This window comes from Coregonus clupeaformis, chromosome 12, assembly GCF_020615455.1.
Source record: "Coregonus clupeaformis isolate EN_2021a chromosome 12, ASM2061545v1, whole genome shotgun sequence".
NCBI lineage: Eukaryota > Metazoa > Chordata > Actinopteri > Salmoniformes > Salmonidae > Coregonus > Coregonus clupeaformis.
In genome coordinates, this window is record NC_059203.1 from 34,331,421 (window position 1) to 34,351,291 (window position 19,871).

Sequence of the window (19,871 nt, forward strand, 5' to 3'; positions counted from 1 at the left end):
ACAAAGTTTCATCACTTTGTTAAGAGTCCATGTTACCGCCGGAAATGGACTCGACTGCACGAATGCCCCAGCCGTCCCGTCTTCAGTCAGCTGTTCATAAAAATATATATATATATTTTTAACGGGTCTGTATCCATAACCGGCGGTTACACGGTTATATGTAATTGTGCCAGCCCTACCTGCTCCACTTACTCTTTGCTAGCTCTAGCCTGTCCTCATCTTAGCTCCCCACTCATGCTGTACAGAACTTAACACACTTGAATAATGCAACACAGCATTTAGAAATGTTGCAACTGTTAATTACTTTTCACAAAACAATGTACATTATTACAGGCTAGAACGCTTTACAATGCAAGAAGATACCGGTAGCTTCCAGCTTTGTAGGCTAACGTACAGATGAAGCTAACATCAATTCACTACCCTAGTCTCAAAGCTGATTGTCACCATAAACCATACAATCATTGCCAAAAACGTTATCTATTCACTTGCCTCCCGCGCCTCAGTCATGTCTCTCCTGTCTCTCACTGTGTGTGAATGACATCATTAGGTTTAAAAGAGACCGCATACACTTTTATAAAAGATGAGATTGCTTCTTCTATGCAAATGTTGATGATCAGTACAATTAAAATAAGTCCCGAAAGGAAACAATAGTTTTTAATCTGTAGCCCCATTTTTAAAAACAGCCAAAACAAGCTCAATAACTCAATGCATGAACACACTCACTGAATATGCATTCACCTGTATTGTGAATAGGCCTAGGCTACATCTTGATTTATCTAGTTTATCAATAGAGGTTTACATTAGGTTGTTATGTAGTTCGGTAAAGATAAAGTCAAATTGATTGTATTAGGGATGGGGGTTTGAAATTATTTCACTATTCGAATAGTATCATGAATGTCTTTCGGATATCCGTCTTACCTTAGCTCACTGGTCACCATAGCAACACCCACCCGTAGTCTGCGCTCCAGCAGTTCTATCTCACTGGTCATCCCCAAAGCCAACACCTCCTTTGCCCGCCATTCCTTCCAGTTCTCTGCTGCCAATGACTGGAACGAACTGCAAAAATCTCTGAAGCTGGAGACACTTATCTCCCTCACTAACTTTAGGCGTCAGTTGTCAGAGCAGCTTACCGATCACTGCACCTGTACACAGCCCATCTGTAATTAGCCCATCCAACTACCTCATCCCCATATTGTTATTTATTTTGCTAATTTGCACCCCAGTATCTCTATTTGCACATCATCTTTTGCACATCTATCATTCCAGTGTTAATACGAAATTGTAACTATTTTGCACTATGGCCTATTTATTGCCTTAACTAAATAACTTACTACATTCGCACACACTGTATATATATTTTCTGTTTGTATTTTTGACGTTATGTTTTGTTTACCCCATATGTAACTCTGTGTTGTTTTTATCGCACTGCTTTGCTTTATCTTGGCCAGGTCGCAGTTGTAAATGAGAACTTGTTCTCAACTGGCTTACCTGGTTAAATAAAGATGAAATAAAAATAAATAAAATATTTCACCTGAGCACTGCTGCGCAAAGGCTGGTGCTCTATTGCTGCGGCTGGTGAGATTGGAGCGAGCGAGCAGGAGTGAGAGAGAAGCTGTACCCAAGGCAACTCTGCTACAGCCAAGACTAGCTAACTTGTAGCAGCCACAATGTTATTTATCATCCCATAAAACAGTGCCTGTCTTGACTGGAGTAGCCTAAAGAAGCTTGCGAAGCTAACCAGCTATAGCTAGCTAGGCTAATTCCTGAGGCCACATGATGCGCTTTCTCCCCAACCCCATACAAATAAAACAGCCTACCTGTTGTAGCCTACTCCTTTATCATTTCGCTAACTTTTTAATTCCGTAATTTTATTCCATCTTGCATTGCATTGATTCTCTTTGCCACTTTAATTGGCCAACATAAACAAGCTACCCACATGAACTTCACCTTTATTTAACCAGGTAAGCCAGTTGAGAACAAGTTCTCATTTACAACTGCGACCTGGCCAAGATAAAGCAAAGCAGTGCGATTTAAAAACAACAACACAGAATTACATATGGATAAAACAAAACGCACAGTCAATAACACAATAGAAAATCTATATACAGTGTGTGCAAATGTAGTAAGTTATGGAGGTTAGGCAATAAATAGGCCATAGTGCAAAATAATTACAATTTAGTATTAACACTGGAGTGATAGATGAAGGCTACTGTTTTTTATGGGGCGTCATAACCTTCTTCTTTTGAAATGTCATGGTATATCCTTGTATGTAACAATTATTTTAATGTAATTTAGCAAAATCATTTTCAGTGTTAAAATAGGTCTGTCAATTTTTTGAACCCGCACAAGTATTCGAATACTAACATCCGTTCGAATATTCAAATAACCTCCCGAGATTGTATAATTGATTCATTAATACATACATGGCTGTCTCTGAAATTAACATAAAACATTTCAAAATGAATCATATTGAACTCAAAAGATCTCCCTGGATCAAGTGCCATTCTGTAACTAATACGCCTTTCTTGTTTTGCCTTGGTATCGAGTATCGTAATGGTAAACCTGGTATCTGTGTCGAAGTAAAAATTCTGGTATTGTGACAACACTAGCAAGTTTACTTACTATTACTTATCAATTTTAGTGTACACTGTAAAGGGGAAGTTGCTGAAAGGAAGTTTCAAAACAGCCAGGAAATAACATATTCTGCAGTGCCAATGTTTACTCATGTAGCTACCATTTATACGCAACCTGCTGTTGTAATCTGACTACATGTGATTTCCTTTATCATAATCAGGCATAAAGTGCCTTCGGAAAGTATTCAGACCCCTTGACTTTTTCCACATTTTGTTATGTTAGTCTTATTCTAAAATGGATTAAATAAAAAATAAATCCCCAGCAATCTACACAAAAACAGGTTTATAGAAATGTTTGCAAGTGTATAAAAAAACCCGGAAATATCTTATTTACATAAGTATTCAGACCCTTTGCTATGAGACTAGAAATTGAGCTCAGGTGCATCCTGTTTCTATTGATCATCCTTGAGATATTTCTACAACTTGATTGGACTCCACCTGTGTTACATTCAATTGATTGGACATGATTTGGAAAGGAGCACACACCTGTCTATATAATGTCCTACAATTGACAGTGCATGTCTGAGCAAAAACCAAGCCATGAGGTCGAAGGAATTGTCCGTAGAGTTCCGAGACAGGATTGTGTCGAGGCACAGATCTGGGGAAGGGTACCAAAACATTTATGCAGCATTGAAGGTCCCCAAGAACACAGTGGCATTCATCATTCCTAAATGGAAGAAGTTTGGAACCACCAAGACTCTTCCTAGAGCTGGCCGCCCGGCCAAACTGATCAATCGGGGGAGAAGGACCTTGGTCGGTGAGGTGACCAAGATCCCAATGGTCACTCTGACAGAGCTCCAGAGTTCCTCTGTGGAGATGGGAGAACCTTCCAGAAGGACAACCATCTCTGAAGCACTTCACCAATCAGGCCTTTATGGTAGAGTGGCCAGACGGAAGCAACTCCTCAGTAAAAGGTACATGACAGCCCGCTTGGAGTTTGCCAAAAGTCACCTAAAGGACTCTCAGACCATGAGAAACAAGATTCTCTGGTCTGATGAAACCAAGATTGAATTATTTGGCCTGAATGCCAAGCGTCACTTCTGGAGGAAACCTGGCACCATCCCTAAGGTGAAGCATGGTGGTGGCAGCATCATGCTGTGGGGATGTTTTTCAGCGGCAGGGACAGGGAGACGAGTCAGGATCGAGGGAAAGATGAACGGAGCAAAGTACAGAGATCCTTGATGAAAATCTGCTCCAGAGCGCTCAGGACCTCCGACTGGGGTGAAGTTTCACCTTCCAACAGGACAACAACCCTAAGCACACAGCCAAGACAACGCAGGAGTGGCTTCGGGACAAGTCTCTGAATGTGCTTGAGGGGCCCAGCCAGAGCCCGGACTTGAACCCGATCGAACATCTCTGGAGAAACCTGAAAATAGCTGTGCAGCAACGCTCCCCATCCAACCTGACAGAGCGTGAGAGGATCTGCAGAGAAGAATGGGAGAAACTCCCCAAATACAGGTGTGCCAAGCTTGTAGCGTCATACCCAAGAAGACTCAAGGCTGTAATCGCTGCTAAAGGTGCTTCAACAAAGGACTGAGTAAAGGGTCTGAATACTTATGTAAATGTTATATTTCCAGGTAATTTTCTTTTAAAAAATCCCACATTTTCTAAAATCCGGTTTTTGCTTTGTCATTATGGGGTATTGTGTGTAGATTGATGAGGAAAAACAATGTAATCAATTTTAGAATAAGGCTGTAACCTAACAAAGTGGAAAAAGTCAAGGAGTCTGAATACTTTCCGAAGGCACTAAGTTGAACTCGCTAAATCTGAGGTAATGCCCTCCTGTAGCTCAGTTGGTAGAGCATGGTGCTTGCAACGCCAGGGTTGTGGGTTCGATTCCCACGGGGGGGCAGTATGAAAAATGTATGCACTCACTAACTAAGTCGCTCTGGATAAGAGCGTCTGCTAAATGACTAAAATGTAAAATATGTGACCATTTTGTCTGAGTTGCCTATGATGTACACCGCTTTCAGCGTAAGAGGGAGTTTCAAATTCCTACTCTTACTGCACTTTTTGCTCGTTGCAAATTCATGAAACTATAAACATGCTTTTGCTAACTAGCTTCTTAGCTAGGTGATATGCCAGATGAAAGACAATATATGCTTACCAGTAGCATATTAGCTGTGACTGGTTGACAGAATAGCCTACTTTTGTCACTTAATGAGAAACAGCTCTGGTTGTTTTTTTCTCAACCACGTCTGTGATAGTCCAGTTGTAACTGAGTGACATTAAAATTATTTTTATGATGGAACAACTTACAATCAATGCTTACGTTGAAAATGTGATTGTAGAGTCTAATCCCTTCCTCTCTTTTTCAGAATGTAACTTCCTCGCGGCCAACAATGCAATTCAAGGGACTCCAAGGGGTAAGTATGTTCACACCTCAATTCTTCATTTTGACTTGAGAGCTACAGTACTAGTTATGGGTCAACCCAGTGGGTGGTGAACTGAATATTGTAATGCAACCATTGTTGAAGACTTAAGCAACCTATCATTTGAGCGCTGGTGGTATACACATTAAATACAATTCCTACCCCAGTTGTTGTAGACCCAATGATTTGTGTTGGTTTCAGTGAAATGCACATTTGTTTCGCTACGAGTTGTATTTGGAGGCTTGTGGCCTAACTCTTGCCACCCATCTGTGAAAGCACCTGGTTAACCCATGACTACCTGAGCTGTGCACTATGAATAGTTGAACTCTCCAATGTCTCAATATCTATAAATACTTCTCTGGCAGTCTGCAGCTGGGCCCAGAGCAGAGGGAACAGACACACAAACCCCTAGCAACTCAGACCTCTAAGATCTGCTTGTGTCATGCAAGCTCACATTCCCATTCGTCTCAGATCAGTCTATATTGACAGATGCAGCACACTGAACATCACAAGCATTTTGCTACACTCACAATAACATCTGCTAACCATGTGTATGTGACCAATACATTTGATTTGATTTTTAAAGGGTTAATGAGAAATTAGACCTAGTTGAGAAGTGTTTTTACAGATGGTTCGCAATTTGGCATGACTGACTCTGTCACATTCAAATATGAGTAGAATCTCTGCTCCCCCGCCACCCAAGCGCTATAGCAGTAGAGGAAAATGAAATCCCATTTCCCTTCAGAATGATCGAGTACCTCAGGGCAATACCTCACTCCTGGCAGTTTCATGCATACAGGGAAGAGAGAGACACTCCTTGTTTTCTGTGGTTGATGAATTGTAATTTTTTTTATTAATTCGTTGATTGATCTCCTTTTGATGTGAACCTCACAGCGTATTAAGATCCCAAGGACTGATTCTCCAGATGGATCTCAGAACTTTGACTTCTACCTGTCCAACGTGGGCAAGGACAACCCTCAGGGAAGCTTTGAGTGCATCCAACAATATGTGTCCAGGTAAGCGCCCTCTGGAACGAAACCGAACATGTAAATAGTTGTAAACTGGGTAGTTAACTGGAATAATTGTCACTCTGGTGTCAGAATTTGATGTCATTGAACCTTGTTAATGAGTAATTAGTTGAATTGAAATGGGTCCACGTTGAGAAACCCTGTGCTGTATGACTGAAATCTCCTCTTCCCATCCCACTACCCCCCTCCCTGTCCTCTCCAGTTCGGGGATCCCCCACCTTGCATCCTTGGGGATGGTTCAGGACAAAGTCACGGTGTGTGCCACCAACGACTCCTACCAGGTGACTCGGGAGCGCATGGCGCAGACAGAGGAGGACAGCCGCAAACAGGGGACCAAAGTCCTCAAGCCTGGAGGCCAGTTCAGAGGCAAGTTCCATGCACTTACCTACCCCCCTCCCCAACAGTAGTCTCTTCACAGGCCAGGTCCCACTACTACAAAATTGCTTATTTTTTCCTATCCTCCAGCCTTTGTTAACCGCTGATTCTCTTAAGAACTAGCTTGGTCAAAATCAATGGAACTTTAAGCCCATGTTGCCATTGTTTGCGCCTGACTAAACCCTTTGGGTCCTTGGGTCCAGTCTATTAAGTCTTGTTCACATTGGCAGTTTGAAGTGACTCCAATTTTTTTGCATATCTGATTCAAATGTGTTATTTTTCCTGCAGTCTGAACAGCCAAAAAGCTCATGGAATCAGATATTTCAAGACACATTTCAAACCACATTCGTAGGTGGTTTGAAATCGGATACAAATCTGATTCCTGGCCATGCGACTTGTCTGAACGCATATAAATCAGATTTATGTGGTGTTTAGCTTACTTGGCATATATTGTTGCTTGCTAGCTACTCTGACAGTTTGACAAGAACATGTGGTAGTTAACTAGCTTGTTAATTGTTACAAACAAATTAGTGAATGTGCTATAAAGCTAATCAGCTACCTAGCTAGCTAGTTGACTGCTGTGGCTAGCCAAAAAGGACTCATTTTGAAAGCTAGCGTTAGCGCAATGACATGCTAGCTGTTCCCATAGACTTCCTGTCATTGAACGACCATCCATTTAAAAGTGCGTCTCGGCAGATGTAATTATAGATAATTACATCTATCTCATTACATCATTTTTTTTTTGCAGCGGTGGGAACAGTTCAGCAGCGGTGGGCCACCACTGCTAAATGAATATAGGGGAAACACTCACTTATGACTTGATACTGTCTGCCACCACAGCCATATCTGGGTTAGTCGCACTCTCCAAATAGTTCTTATTTAAAGACAACACTGGTCTACAGCCCAACTCTCTCCCAACACACCCACCCACACCAACACCTCTAAACCAATTGTCTTGCCTTTCTATTTCTAATACACTGCGACTGGATTAAGTTCGGCCAAGTGGAAAAGTGAAAGTAAATCTTGGGGTAATCTAATTTGGCCCACCGCTCTCCCGTCCCGTCTTGCCGGTGGAGATACGAGGGAAAAGGAGATTGAGAGAATGTGCAGCGTAACAGCTGTGTTGATGTAACTGGCCATGCCAAATCTACCTCCACTGACCTGGGAGTGGACTGAGTTCTCTCACAGCAGAGAGCCATAAACTGAGTTTCACTGGCAAAGAGTTTCTCTTCCGGCGCCATGCAACATCAGAGAATTGATGTCACCCAAATGGCCCATTTGCCACCAGTTATGTTACTCTAAAAGGCTGTGTTCCCCATAGGCTTCTTTGTATGTGATTACAATTTTAGTGCCATGTGTTTTGCGCAATCATCTGACATGCCTGGATTTGAAACTTTTATTTAAAGATTTTTCATAAAACTGTCCCCTTTTCATTATGCCAGACGGTCCAGCACCATCCTCAGACAATTGCTTTCAATTTTGGTGTAATTCTCATTGCGCAAAACACAGCGTCTACAAGTTTGTCTAAACAGGCTTCACAGTTTAGACGATCGTATAGTAACGATCGTGGCGGGGGAGATGTTCAGGTCCATGGTTTCCCATAGAAATAGAGTTCCAATTCTCTACATGAATTGGTGTTGTTGTCTATTTAACATGGAATTCATTGGGGTTGCATGTTTTCTCAACAGTAAGCAGATTTGTATCTTTGCTGGGAGGTTTTTTTTTACCCCTAGGGCTGCTCTGGAACTATAGTTAATGTGGCAATATGTAACTTTTTGGGTGACTTGACCAAATTCACATTGAAATGTGTGTTATAAATCTGTCATTCTCATTGAAAGCAAGTCTAAGAAGTGGTAGATCTGTTCTAAGTGCGCTATTTCTATGCTTCCCATTCTCAAGTTTAGTTTTTGCATCTTTTACTTTCGGTTTTGTACACCAGCTTCAAACAGCTGAAAGTACAATATTTTAGCTTATGGAAAATGTATTTCACAGCAGTTTAGATGGTACAATGATTCTCTACACTATACTTGCTTGTTTTTTCACAAACTGAAATTAGGCGAACTATTAGAATTTTAGCCAGGAAATGGCGGAGCGATTTCTGCATAGTGCATCTTTAAATGCAGGAATCCATGAAATCTGCTTTGCTACTCTTGTCTCAGAACTCTCACCCACTCACAAACTTGTAAAGTCAGGTAAACCAACCCTCTTTCGGTCTAGTTTCTGCCGTGGGGATTCATTTGCATATTGTGGCCCAGATGGAAACTGAGAGGGGAGCAGAGGAAAGGAGTGGAGTTTGGGCATGTTACAGCTGGCTCAGTAGAAGCGCTCCGATTAACATGTGCAAAATGAGCCCTAACCTTCATTTATGTAGTTTGTTTAGGCTATGTCAGTTAGGTATGTCGGTCTGGGACCTTAAATGGGAGACCATTTACTTGATGCCATTCAGAGTTTAGTACGCTAAAGTGAATGCATAAACACACATGCACTGCTACACAACACAGCTAGGTCTGTTGGTTTGCTATCAGAATGACAGTTTCTGCCATGACATGCATCAAATCAAATTCTATTGGTCACATTGTTGTGAATTGTTAGATACTATTGCACTGTTGGAGCTAGGAACACAAGCATTTCGCTACACCTGCAATTACATCTGCTAAATATATGTATGAGACCAATAACATTTGATATGATGCATGTCATGGCAGAAACGATCATTCTGATAGCAAACCAACAGACCTGCTGTGTTGTGTAGCATGGCTGTGCTTTATCTCCCACTGTAAGTCTGGCATATAAAGTCACTAGGCTGGCCAGCGCTGAAGGCAAAGCTCATTAGCAGCTGACGCAAGCAACTCACCTACCTCAGTCTCTCACCAGGCCGTGAGACAGCAAAAATGTATGTGTGGTTTGTGCGCTTAGAGATCTCTCGCAGTCTATCAGCATTTGCCCAGACGAGGGTACAAGTTTCTCTCTGACCTTAATCTTGTAGAGAGCTTTAAAATGTCATAATCGCTGGAGAGCAGTATGGAGAAATGTCAAGGCATCCTGACTAATCAGATGACTTATGAGCTGGGGGCCAGATTCTCTGGATCCTCTTAATTACATAGACTTTTACATTGGGAACTCAGTCTCTCCAAATCAGGCATCTATGATACATCTTGTACTAGTAGCATACAATCAGTTCAAATTCAGTCCACATACAGTTCCGAACACAAAATAGTTGTGTAACAACTTTGACTCTTAAGGGCAGGGTCCCCCAACGGGCGGTCCCCGGGCAGAATTTGGCCCGTAGGTGGTTTTTATTTGGCCCAACAACAACTCGGAGCATTAAAACAAATATTTTTTCATTGTTTGACATAAGACTGTAAAAACACCAGGAAATCATCTCCAAGTGATTTTTAATTTTGGAAATCTGTTCACAAGTATTCCCATCATAATAGGGAGACACATGATCTTATACAAATGTAAGAGCTGTTGCCAGAGAATTACCTACCTCTTCCAATGTTGTTTTAGAGAATTTGGCAGAACGAACACAATTGCATTTTATCGATTGCAATTTGATTACCATGACGAGATCCTGAGGCCCATTGTCGTACCATTCATCCGCCGCCATCACCTCATGTTTTAGCATGATAATGCACGGCCCTATGTCGCAAGGATCTGTACACAATTCCTGGAAGCTGAAAATGTCCCAGTTCTTCCATGGCCTGCATACTCACCAGACGTGTCACCCATTGAGCATGTTTGGGATTCTCTGGATCGACCTGTGTGACAGCGTGTTCCAATTGCCGCCAATATCCAGCAACTTTGCACAGCCATTGAAGAGCAGGCCAAAATCAACAGCCTGATCAACTGTATGCGAAGGAGATGTCGCACTGCATGAGGCAAATGGTGGGCACACCAGATACTGACTGTTTTTGGGATCCACGTCCCTACTTTTTTTGAAGGTATCTCTGACCAACAGATGCATATCTGTATTCCCAGTCATGTGAAATCCATAGATTAGGGCCTAATGAATTTTTCAATTGACAGATTTTCCTTATATGAACTGTAACTCAGTAAAATCTTTGAAATTGTTGTATTTATATTTTTGTTCAGTGTATATCTGTTTGGACTTCTTGCGTTCAATTTGACAGACCATCCGCTGAAGAAAAAATCTGCCCGCTGCTGAATCTAGTTGATTATCCCTGCTCTAGGGTTCCAAGTGCCTGCTGGCTTTCGTACTCATCTTTCAGCCAGTGTCCAATAACCCTATTATATTATTATGTTGTCATATTAATAATAAAACGTTTTATTGTAGGATTGACAGCAAGCAATTTAGCCGCTAGTTAGCGACTAAGATGCTAGTTAGCGAGGAGTGCCGTTTCTGCTGTAAACTCAATTCTGAGGTAAGCAATACAACATTTAACTGATTTCATTTAAGTATCAGGGAAACAAATGATCAACTAAATGGATTGTGGAATTCTTAGGTTCCATAATTCCATGGTCTCAACGGAGATTGGGTTTGGGCAGATTTTGTGTCATTTTCTCAGCGTCACCTCCTTCGCCCCTCTCTAACCTCAGGTAAGAAAGTCCAGATCCGCAAGCCAGCACCGTCAGGCTCTGAACCAGTCGCGGAGCGCAAACGCTCCACCCCTATCAACCCAGCCAACACCATCCGCAAGTGCCTTGCCAACAACCCGGTTTCCCAGCGCCCGTACCGCGACCGCTTGGTCCACCTGCTGGCGTTGCGCACCTACAAGAAGCTGGAGCTACTGGCCAGACTGCAGCGGGATGGGGTCAGTCAGAAGGACCGCAGCTCTCTGGGGAGCACTCTGCAACAAGTAAGGCTAGCACTCTGCAACAAGTAAGGCTAGCACTCTGCAACAAGTAAGGCTAGCACTCTGCAACAAGTAAGGCTAGCACTCTGCAACAAGTAAGGCTAGCACTCTGCAACAAGTAAGGCTAGCACTCTGCAACAAGTAAGGCTAGCGCTCTGCAACAAGTAAGGCTAGCGCTCTGCAACAAGTATGGCTAGCGCTCTGCAACAAGTAAGGCTAGCGCCCTGCACCAAGTAAGGATAAGGCTAGCACCCTGCAACAAGTAAGGATAAGGCTAGCACCCTGCAACAAGTAAGGATAAAAGCCAATTTATGGTTGGATGCGCCGTATAGAGGGTGTGACGCAATTGCGGCGCCTCTGGAGACATGCAGATGCCAAAATTTAGCTCCGTACTGCATCGCCGTGCGCCTTCCAAATTTTGTAACAATGCGGAGGGCTCAGTATAGCTCTACATTGACATGATTGGTTGACGGTAGGTGGGGGCGGGAGGTTCTGAATAATCAAACTCACTTCCTTGACAACTTCCTTCACAACTGCTCTGTGAAGCGCAATAAGTATGAATGCCCTGACTTCTGCAGAGGCCATATCGCAGCAAATGCTGTACGGCCACTGCAGATGTCGGATTGACCATGCAAAGCCTTTGAGGCTAGCACCCCTGCAACAAGTAAGGAGGAGGCTAGCACCCTGCAACAAGTAAGGAGGAGGCAAAAAATGTATACCAGCGGTTGTATTTGAATTGCTTTTAATGCTCCCAAATTATTGGACAACACTTTTTTTCAACTGGAAGGACTACAAAATTAGACACTGCTGATCTTGTTTGTGTGTATGTTTGTCGTCAGGTGGCCAACTTGAACCCCAAAGATAACTCGTACTCTCTGAAGGACTTTGTGTACCGTGAGGTGCAGAGGGACTGGCCGGGCTACTCTGAGGACGACCGCGTTCAGGTCAACGGGATTCTGGCCCGGTAGGTCACAATACATTTTTATCTGAAAGTTTCACCCTCCTGAACAGATCCCTGCATTTCTTGCAAGCGGAACCTCATGGTGACGGAGTAGCAGTGGCTCACAGTTGGTTCTCCCTCTTGTCTCCCCTCTCTCTCAGGAAACTGGGCCTTCCCACTGAGACACTTTCCTCCAGCAGTCCTCCCAAAGATGGCCTCCCGAGCTCCCCACAGGTAACGCCTCAACTGTACACTCTGTTACACACTCACTTTCAGTATTACTTGCACTACTTGCACAAACCAGCGTGGAAGCTAATAGACAAGCCACACCTGATGACCAGGTCTCTCCTGTAAAGAGACATTTAATCTCAAACCTATGCAAATAAATATTTACTAAGATTAAAAATAGCCTTTTTATTACTCATTCACCATAGATCTTTGTGTTTGAATTGTTTGGTTGTGGTCTTTCAGAAGTGCCAGCCCGAGTTGCCGAGTCACTTCACCGACCCCCTGATGCCCAAGAAGCCCCGCATCTCCCATGTCACCAACCAAGGGCCACCTGCCGCCCCCACCTTGTCTTCTAGAGATCGCTGCAGCGCCACGAAGGGGGATGACAGCCACCACAGCGCCGCTGCCACCAAACGCTTGTCTCTCCCAGCCAGGCTCACCATTGCTGGCCCTCCCCTCAACCACCTCCCCCCTCCCTCCCAGCTGCCCGTTTCTCACCGCCCTCCTCCGTCGCATCACCCCGGCCCGGGCTCCAACTCACCCAGCACGCCTGAGGGCCGTGGCACCCAGGACCTGCCCCTTGACCAGAGCTCCACCTGCCTGGACCCCTCCTCACCGAAAGCCACCCCCAGCCCCTCGGGCAGGACTGCCGACCACTATGGCATGCCGCCACCGGCCAGCTCCAGTCCCCACAGCCGCCCAGCCCTCACCATCTCCACCATCTCCTCTTCATCATCCTCCTCCTCCTCCACCATTATCCCCCCTCCCTTGCCCAGCAGTAGCAAGAAGTCAAAGAAAAAGTCAAAGAAGCACAAAGAGAAGGACAGAGAGAAGGAGAGGTGCAGGGAGGGGCGCAGCATCACATGCGATGGCAGTGGTGTCAGGCCCCCAGCGGTGCAGGTTGAGGACGGCCAGAGGCCCAGGAAGAGACACCGGGCCAAGGGGGAGGAAAGACTAACACCAGTCATCCCCGCCAAAAGCCCAGTCTGCTCGGACGAAGGTAGTCTCCCTTAATGTCTTGGTTCGGCTTCATGCTTGAAAGGTGTGAGAATGCTTGCTCATTAGCGTGCAAGGCCTGATTCCTTAAAGTCTAGTTTTCAAGTAACGGTCGCTTTCAAAGCTCAGAAACGGATCAGTCAAAAGCACTGCCAATCCATGGTTTTGTAATGACAGCGATGCACTACTACTGCATTGAACAACCAGGCATTGACAGGCACATTAAAAGTGCGCTGATAGTGTGACTGCTTGGAAAGGGCAAAGTGTATTCATGCTTTGAACGTGATGGGCTGCTTGCATTGCCTTGTATGTTGGAGTACATTTCTCACTGCAGTTGTATGTATGTAGGCTACCATATGTGCCAATTCTGATATACGTTGTCTTTATGATAAGTAAAAGTTGGTCCGCCCTGAGCAGCACACAGTTCCATTTTACTCTCTTGGTTCACTCTGACAACTGTTTCAAGACCAGTACTTTTGTATAGCTCATTTACATTTACATTGCATTTTAGTCATTTAGCAGGCGTTCTTATCCAGAGCGATTTTACAGTTTATTTTAAGATGGGTGGGACAACCACGTCAGTCATAGTAAATACATTTTTCCTCAAAGTAGCTTTCAGCAAATTTAGAGCTAATAAGAGGGGAAAGAGTCAAGTGTTAGTTCAGTGTGTGGGGAGGCGGTGCGAGGGGGGGTGCTGTGGGATTATTTTAAGACTAGTAAAGAGATGTTCTAATGTCAGTTGGTGATGTAAAATAATTGTCAGACGTGTGTCTTTGCTATTCCCCAGACACTAAAGAGAGGCCAGTCCACTCCACAGACCTCTCCTCCACCACCGTGATGCCAGATTACATATGGTGAGTACTTTATTTACTGACTTAATCCTCTTTGTTCTATGTGGAACATGAGGCTTCCATGAGAGTGCCACTACTGCCAATCATCAGCCTTTTTGGGCATGGTACCCCCTTTTAGCCCTCTCAAATACAATTTAATGGCACGGTGTGAATGTTTCCTGGTCACTGTCCTGTGCTGGCCTGTGCTGCTGTCCCCCTACAGTGAGTACATGGCAGTGGTGTCCATGGACCAGAGGCAGATTTACAAGGACAACTTCAACGCCGAGTATGAGGAGTACCGCGTCCTGCATGCCCGCGTGGAGAAGATCACTCGCCGCTTCACCCAGCTAGACGCCCAGTGCAGGAGGCTGCCGCCTGGCACCAAAGAGTACCAGGTCAGATTATAACAAACTACACCACAGAACACCAGGTCAAAATACAAGACTCACCACAGTTACAACCAGGTCAAAACACAACAATCTATGCCACATAACGTGAGGATATACTACAAAGCCGGTTTAATGAGTTAGCCAGCTAATTTCAATAAACAACCAGAAATAACTATTGATTTTCTGGTTCATTAAGAAAGCTAAACTTGGATACAGTGCCTGGATATCTGAGCATGTCTTTCTCCAAACTGATACGGTGCCATCAGAAAGTATTCATACCCCTTGATTTATTCCACATTTTGATGTTACAGCCTGAATTCAAAATGGATTACATTTGTTTTTTCTCTCACCAATCTACATACAATACCCCATAATGACAAAGTGAACACATGTTTTTAGAAAATGTGTAAATGTAATGAAAATTAAATATAGAAATACACAGTATGTGGACACCTGCTCGTAGAACATCTCATTCCAAAATCATGGATATTAATATGGAGTTGGTCCCCCCTTTTGCTGCTATAACAGCCTCCACTCTTCTGGGAAGGCTTTCCACTAGATGTTGGAACATTGCTGCGAGCACTGATGTAGGGCGATTAGGCCTGGCTTGCAGTCGTGTTCCAATTCATCCCAAAGGTGTTATATGGGGTTGAGGTCAGGGCTCTGTGCAGGCTAGTCAAGTTCTTGTTGGCTGGTCCTCACTACATGTTCGTCGTCAAACCCACTGGCTCCAGGCCATCTATAAATCACTGCTAGGCAAATCCCCGCCTTATCTTAGCTCATTGGTCACCATAGCAGCACCCACCCGTAGTCTGCACTCCAGCAGGTATATCTCACTGGTCATTCCCAAAGCCAACACCTCCTTTGGCCGCCATTCCTTCCAGTTCTCTGCTGCCAATGACTGGAACGAATTGCAAAAATCTCTCAAGCTGGAGACTCTTATCTCCCTCAATAACTTTAAGCATCAGTTGTCAGAGCACCTTACCGATCACTGCACCTGTACACAGCCCATCTGAAATTAGCCCACCCAACTACCTCATCCCTATATTGTTATTTATTTTGCTCTTTTTGCACCCCAGTATCTCTATTTGCACATAATCTCTTGCACATCTAGCATTCCAGTGTTAATACTATTGTAATTATTCTGCACTATAGCCTATTTATTGCCTTACCTCCATAACTTGCTACATTTGCACACACTGTATATATATTTTCTGTTGTATTTCTGACTTTATGTTTTTTACCCCATATGTAACTCTGTGTTGTTTTTATTGCACTACTTTGCTTTATCTTGGCCAGGTCGCAGTTGTAAATGAGAACCTGTTCTCAACTGGCTTACCTGGTTAAATAAAGGTGAAATAAAATAAAAATAAAGTTCTTCCACACCGATCTCGACAAACCATTTCTATATGGACCTCGCTTTGTGCACGGCGGCATTGTCATGCTGAAACAGGAAAGGGCCTTTCCCAAACTGTTGCCACAAAGTTGGAAGCACAGAATCGTCTAGAATGTAATTGTATGCTTGCTGTAGTGTTAAGATTTCCCTTCACTGGAACTAAGGGGCCTAGCCCAAACCATGAAAAACAGCCCCAGACCATTATTCCTCCTCCACCAAACTTTACAGTTGGCACTATGCATTCGGGCATGTAGCGTTCTCCTGGCATCTGCCAAACCAGATTCATCCATCGGACTCCCATATGATGAAGCATGATTCATCACTCCAGAGAATGCATTTCCACTGCTCCAGAGTCCAATGGTGGCGAGCTTTTACACCACTCCAGCGACACTTGGTATTGGGCATGGTGATGTTAGGCTTGTGTGCGGCTGCTCAGCCATGGAAACCCATTTCATTATGCTCCTGACGAACAGTTGTTGTGCTGACATTGCTTCCAGAGGCAGTTTGGAACTCCTGTAGTGAGTGTTGCAACCAAGAACAGACGATTTTTATGCGCTTCAGCACTCAGTGGTCCTGTTCTGTGAGCTTGTGTGGCCTACCACTTCGCCGCTGAGCCGTTGTTGCTCCTAGATGTGTCCACTTCACAACAACAGCACTTAGTTGACCGGGGCAGCTCAAGCAGGGCAGAAATTTGATGAACTGACTTGTTGGAAAGGCGAGATCCTATGCTGCCCTATCAAGCAAAAAGGCAGTAACTGCTCATTTGGTCGAAAAATGAGTTGTCATTTTTGCTACATTAAATACATGCTTAATCATGTGGACAAGTATCCTGCCTCTATTGTGTTTTGGAGAAAATGGGGGTCATGTTAACAGTAACTGCAGAAGGTTACTGTGAAACCAAGGTAAATAAAAGCACTTTTTCTCAGTTCCACGCTATGAGCAGTTACTGCCTTTTTGCTTGGTAGGGCAGAATGATGGTGCCATGTTGAAAGTCACTGAGCTCTTCAGTAAGGCCATTCTACTGCTGTTTGTCTATGGAAATTGCATGGTTTTATACACATGTCAGCAACAGGTGTGACTGAAATAGCCGAATCCACTCATTTGAAATGTTGTCCACATACTTTTGTATGTATTGTGTATTTGTATATATTTTGTATGTGTGTGTATATATGTATTTGAATGTGTGTGTATATTATATTATTTATATATATATATATATATATATATATTGCTCAAAAACACTTAAACAACACAATGTAACTCCAAGTCAATCACACTTCTGTGAAATAAAACTGTCCACTTAGGAAGCAACACTGATTGACAATACATTTCACATGCTGTTGTTCAAATGGAATAGACAACAGGTGGAAATTATAGGCAATTAGCAAGACACCCCCAATAAAGGACTGGTTTTGCAGGTGGTGACCACAGACCACTTCTCAGTTCCTATGCTTCCTGGCTGATGTTTTGGTCACTTTTGAATGCTGGCGGTGCTTTCACTCTAGTGGTAGCATGAGACGGAGTCTACAACCCACACAAGTGGCTCAGGTAGTGCAGCTCATCCAGGATGGAACATCAATGCGAGCTGTGGCAAGAAGGTTTGCTGTGTCTGTCAGCGTAGTGTCCAGAGCATGGAGGTGCTACCAGGAGACAGGCCAGTACATCAGGAGACGTGGAGGAGGCCGTAGGAGGGTAACAACCCAGCAGCAGGACTGCTACCTCCGCCTTTGTGCAAGGAGGAGCAGGAGGAGCACTGCCAGAGCCCTGCAAAATGACCTCCAGCAGGCCACAAATGTGCATGTGTCTGCTCAAACGGTCAGAAACAGACTCCATGAGGGTGGTATGAGGGCCCGACGTCCACAGGTGGGGGTTGTGCTTACAGCCCAACACCGTGCAGGACATTTGGCATTTGCCAGAGAACACCAAGATTGGCAAATTCGCCACTGGCGCCCTGTGCTCTTCACAGATGAAAGCAGGTTCACACTGAGCACATGTGACAGACGTGACAGTCTGGAGACGCCGTGGAGAACGTTCTGCTGCCTGCAACATCCTCCAGCATGACCGGTTTGGCGGTGGGTCAGTCATGGTGTGGGGTGGCATTTCTTTGGGGAGCCGCACAGCCCTCCATGTGCTCGCCAGAGGTAGCCTGACTGCCGTTAGGTACCGAGATGAGATCCTCAGACCCCTTGTGAGACCATATGCTGGTGCGGTTGGCCCTGGGTTCCTCCTAATGCAAGACAATGCTAGACCTCATGTGGCTGGAGTGTGTCAGCAGTTCCTGCAAGAGGAAGGCATTGATGCTATGGACTGGCCCGCCCGTTCCCCAGACCTGAATCCAATTGAGCACATCTGGGACATCATGTCTCGCTCCATCCACCAACGCCACGTTGCACCACAGACTATCCAGGAGTTGGCGGATGCTTTAGTCCAGGTCTGGGAGGAGATCCCTCAGGAGACCATCCGCCACCTCATCAGGAGCATGCCCAGGCGTTGTAGGGAGGTCATACAGGCACGTGGAGGCCACACACACTACTGAGCCTCATTTTGACTTGTTTTAAGGACATTACATCAAAGTTGGATCAGCCTGTAGTGTGGTTTTCCACTTTAATTTTGAGGGTGACTCCAAATCCAGACCTCCATGGGTTGATAAATTTGATTTCCATTGATAATTTTTGTGTGATTTTGTTGTCAGCACATTCAACTATGTAAAGAAAAAAGTATTTAATAAGATTATTTCATTCATTCAGATCTAGGATGTGTTATTTTAGTGTTCCCTTAATTTTTTTGAGCTATATATATACAGTGGGGAGAACAAGTATTTGATACACTGCCGAATTTGCAGGTTTTCCTACTTACAAAGCATGTAGAGGTCTGTAATTTTTATCATAGGTACACTTCAACCGTGAGAGACGGAATCTAAAACAAAAATCCAGAAAATCACATTGTATGATTTTTAAGTAATTAATTTGCATTTTATTGCATGACATAAGTATTTGATACATCAGAAAAGCAGAACTTAATATTTGGTACAGAAACCTTTGTTTGCAATTACAGAGATCATACGTTTCCTGTAGGTCTTGACCAGGTTTGCACACACTACTTTCAGCTCCCTCCAAAGATGTTCTATTGGGTTCAGGTCTGGAGACTGGCTAGGCCACTCCAGGACCTTGAGATGCTTCTTACGGAGCCACTCCTTAGTTGCCCTGGCTGTGTGTTTCGGGTCGTTGTCATGCTGGAAGACCCAGCCACGACCCATCTTCAATGCTCTTACTGAGGGAAGGAGGTTGTTGGCCAAGATCTCGCGATACATGGCCCCATCCATCCTCCCCTCAATACGGTGCAGTCATCCTGTCCCCTTTGCAGAAAAGCATCCCCAAAGAATGATGTTTCCACCTCCATGCTTCACAGTTGGGATGGTGTTCTTGGGGTTGTACTCATCCTTCTTTTTCCTCCAAACACGGCGAGTGGAGTTTAGACCAAAAAGCTCTATTTTTGTTTCATCAGACCACATGACCTTCTCCCATTCCTCCTCTGGATCATCCAGATGGTCATTGGCAAACTTCAGACGGGCCTGGACATGCGCTGGCTTGAGCAAGGGGACCTTGCGTGCGCTGCAGGATTTTAATCCATGACGGCGTAGTGTGTTACTAATGGTTTTCTTTGAGACTGTGATCCCAGCTCTCTTCAGGTCATTGACCAGGTCCTGCCGTGTAGTTCCGTGTAGCCATTTTGAGCCTGTAATCGAACCCACAATTGCTGATGCTCCAGGTATTCAACTAGTCTCAAGAAGGCCAGTTTTATTGCTTCTTTAATCAGCACAGCTGAAAATTGTTGTGCTAACATAATTGCAAAATAGTTTTCTAATGA

General features: G+C 44.3%; 1 protein-coding gene across 2 annotated transcripts in view; it reads left to right on the plus strand.

Annotated features, from left to right (window-relative positions):
* ell2 (elongation factor for RNA polymerase II 2) overlaps positions 1–19,871 on the plus strand; it is a 35,672-nt gene that overhangs the window by 6,902 nt on the left and 8,899 nt on the right. For both annotated transcript variants that reach the window (XM_041892121.2, XM_041892122.2), the window contains exons 2-10: positions 4,952–4,999; positions 5,900–6,021; positions 6,236–6,399; positions 10,969–11,228; positions 12,065–12,189; positions 12,327–12,399; positions 12,637–13,393; positions 14,177–14,243; positions 14,443–14,614. In XM_041892121.2, the coding sequence (XP_041748055.1) occupies positions 4,952–4,999; positions 5,900–6,021; positions 6,236–6,399; positions 10,969–11,228; positions 12,065–12,189; positions 12,327–12,399; positions 12,637–13,393; positions 14,177–14,243; positions 14,443–14,614 (1,788 nt within the window). The remainder of the gene's footprint in view (positions 1–4,951; positions 5,000–5,899; positions 6,022–6,235; positions 6,400–10,968; positions 11,229–12,064; positions 12,190–12,326; positions 12,400–12,636; positions 13,394–14,176; positions 14,244–14,442; positions 14,615–19,871) is intronic.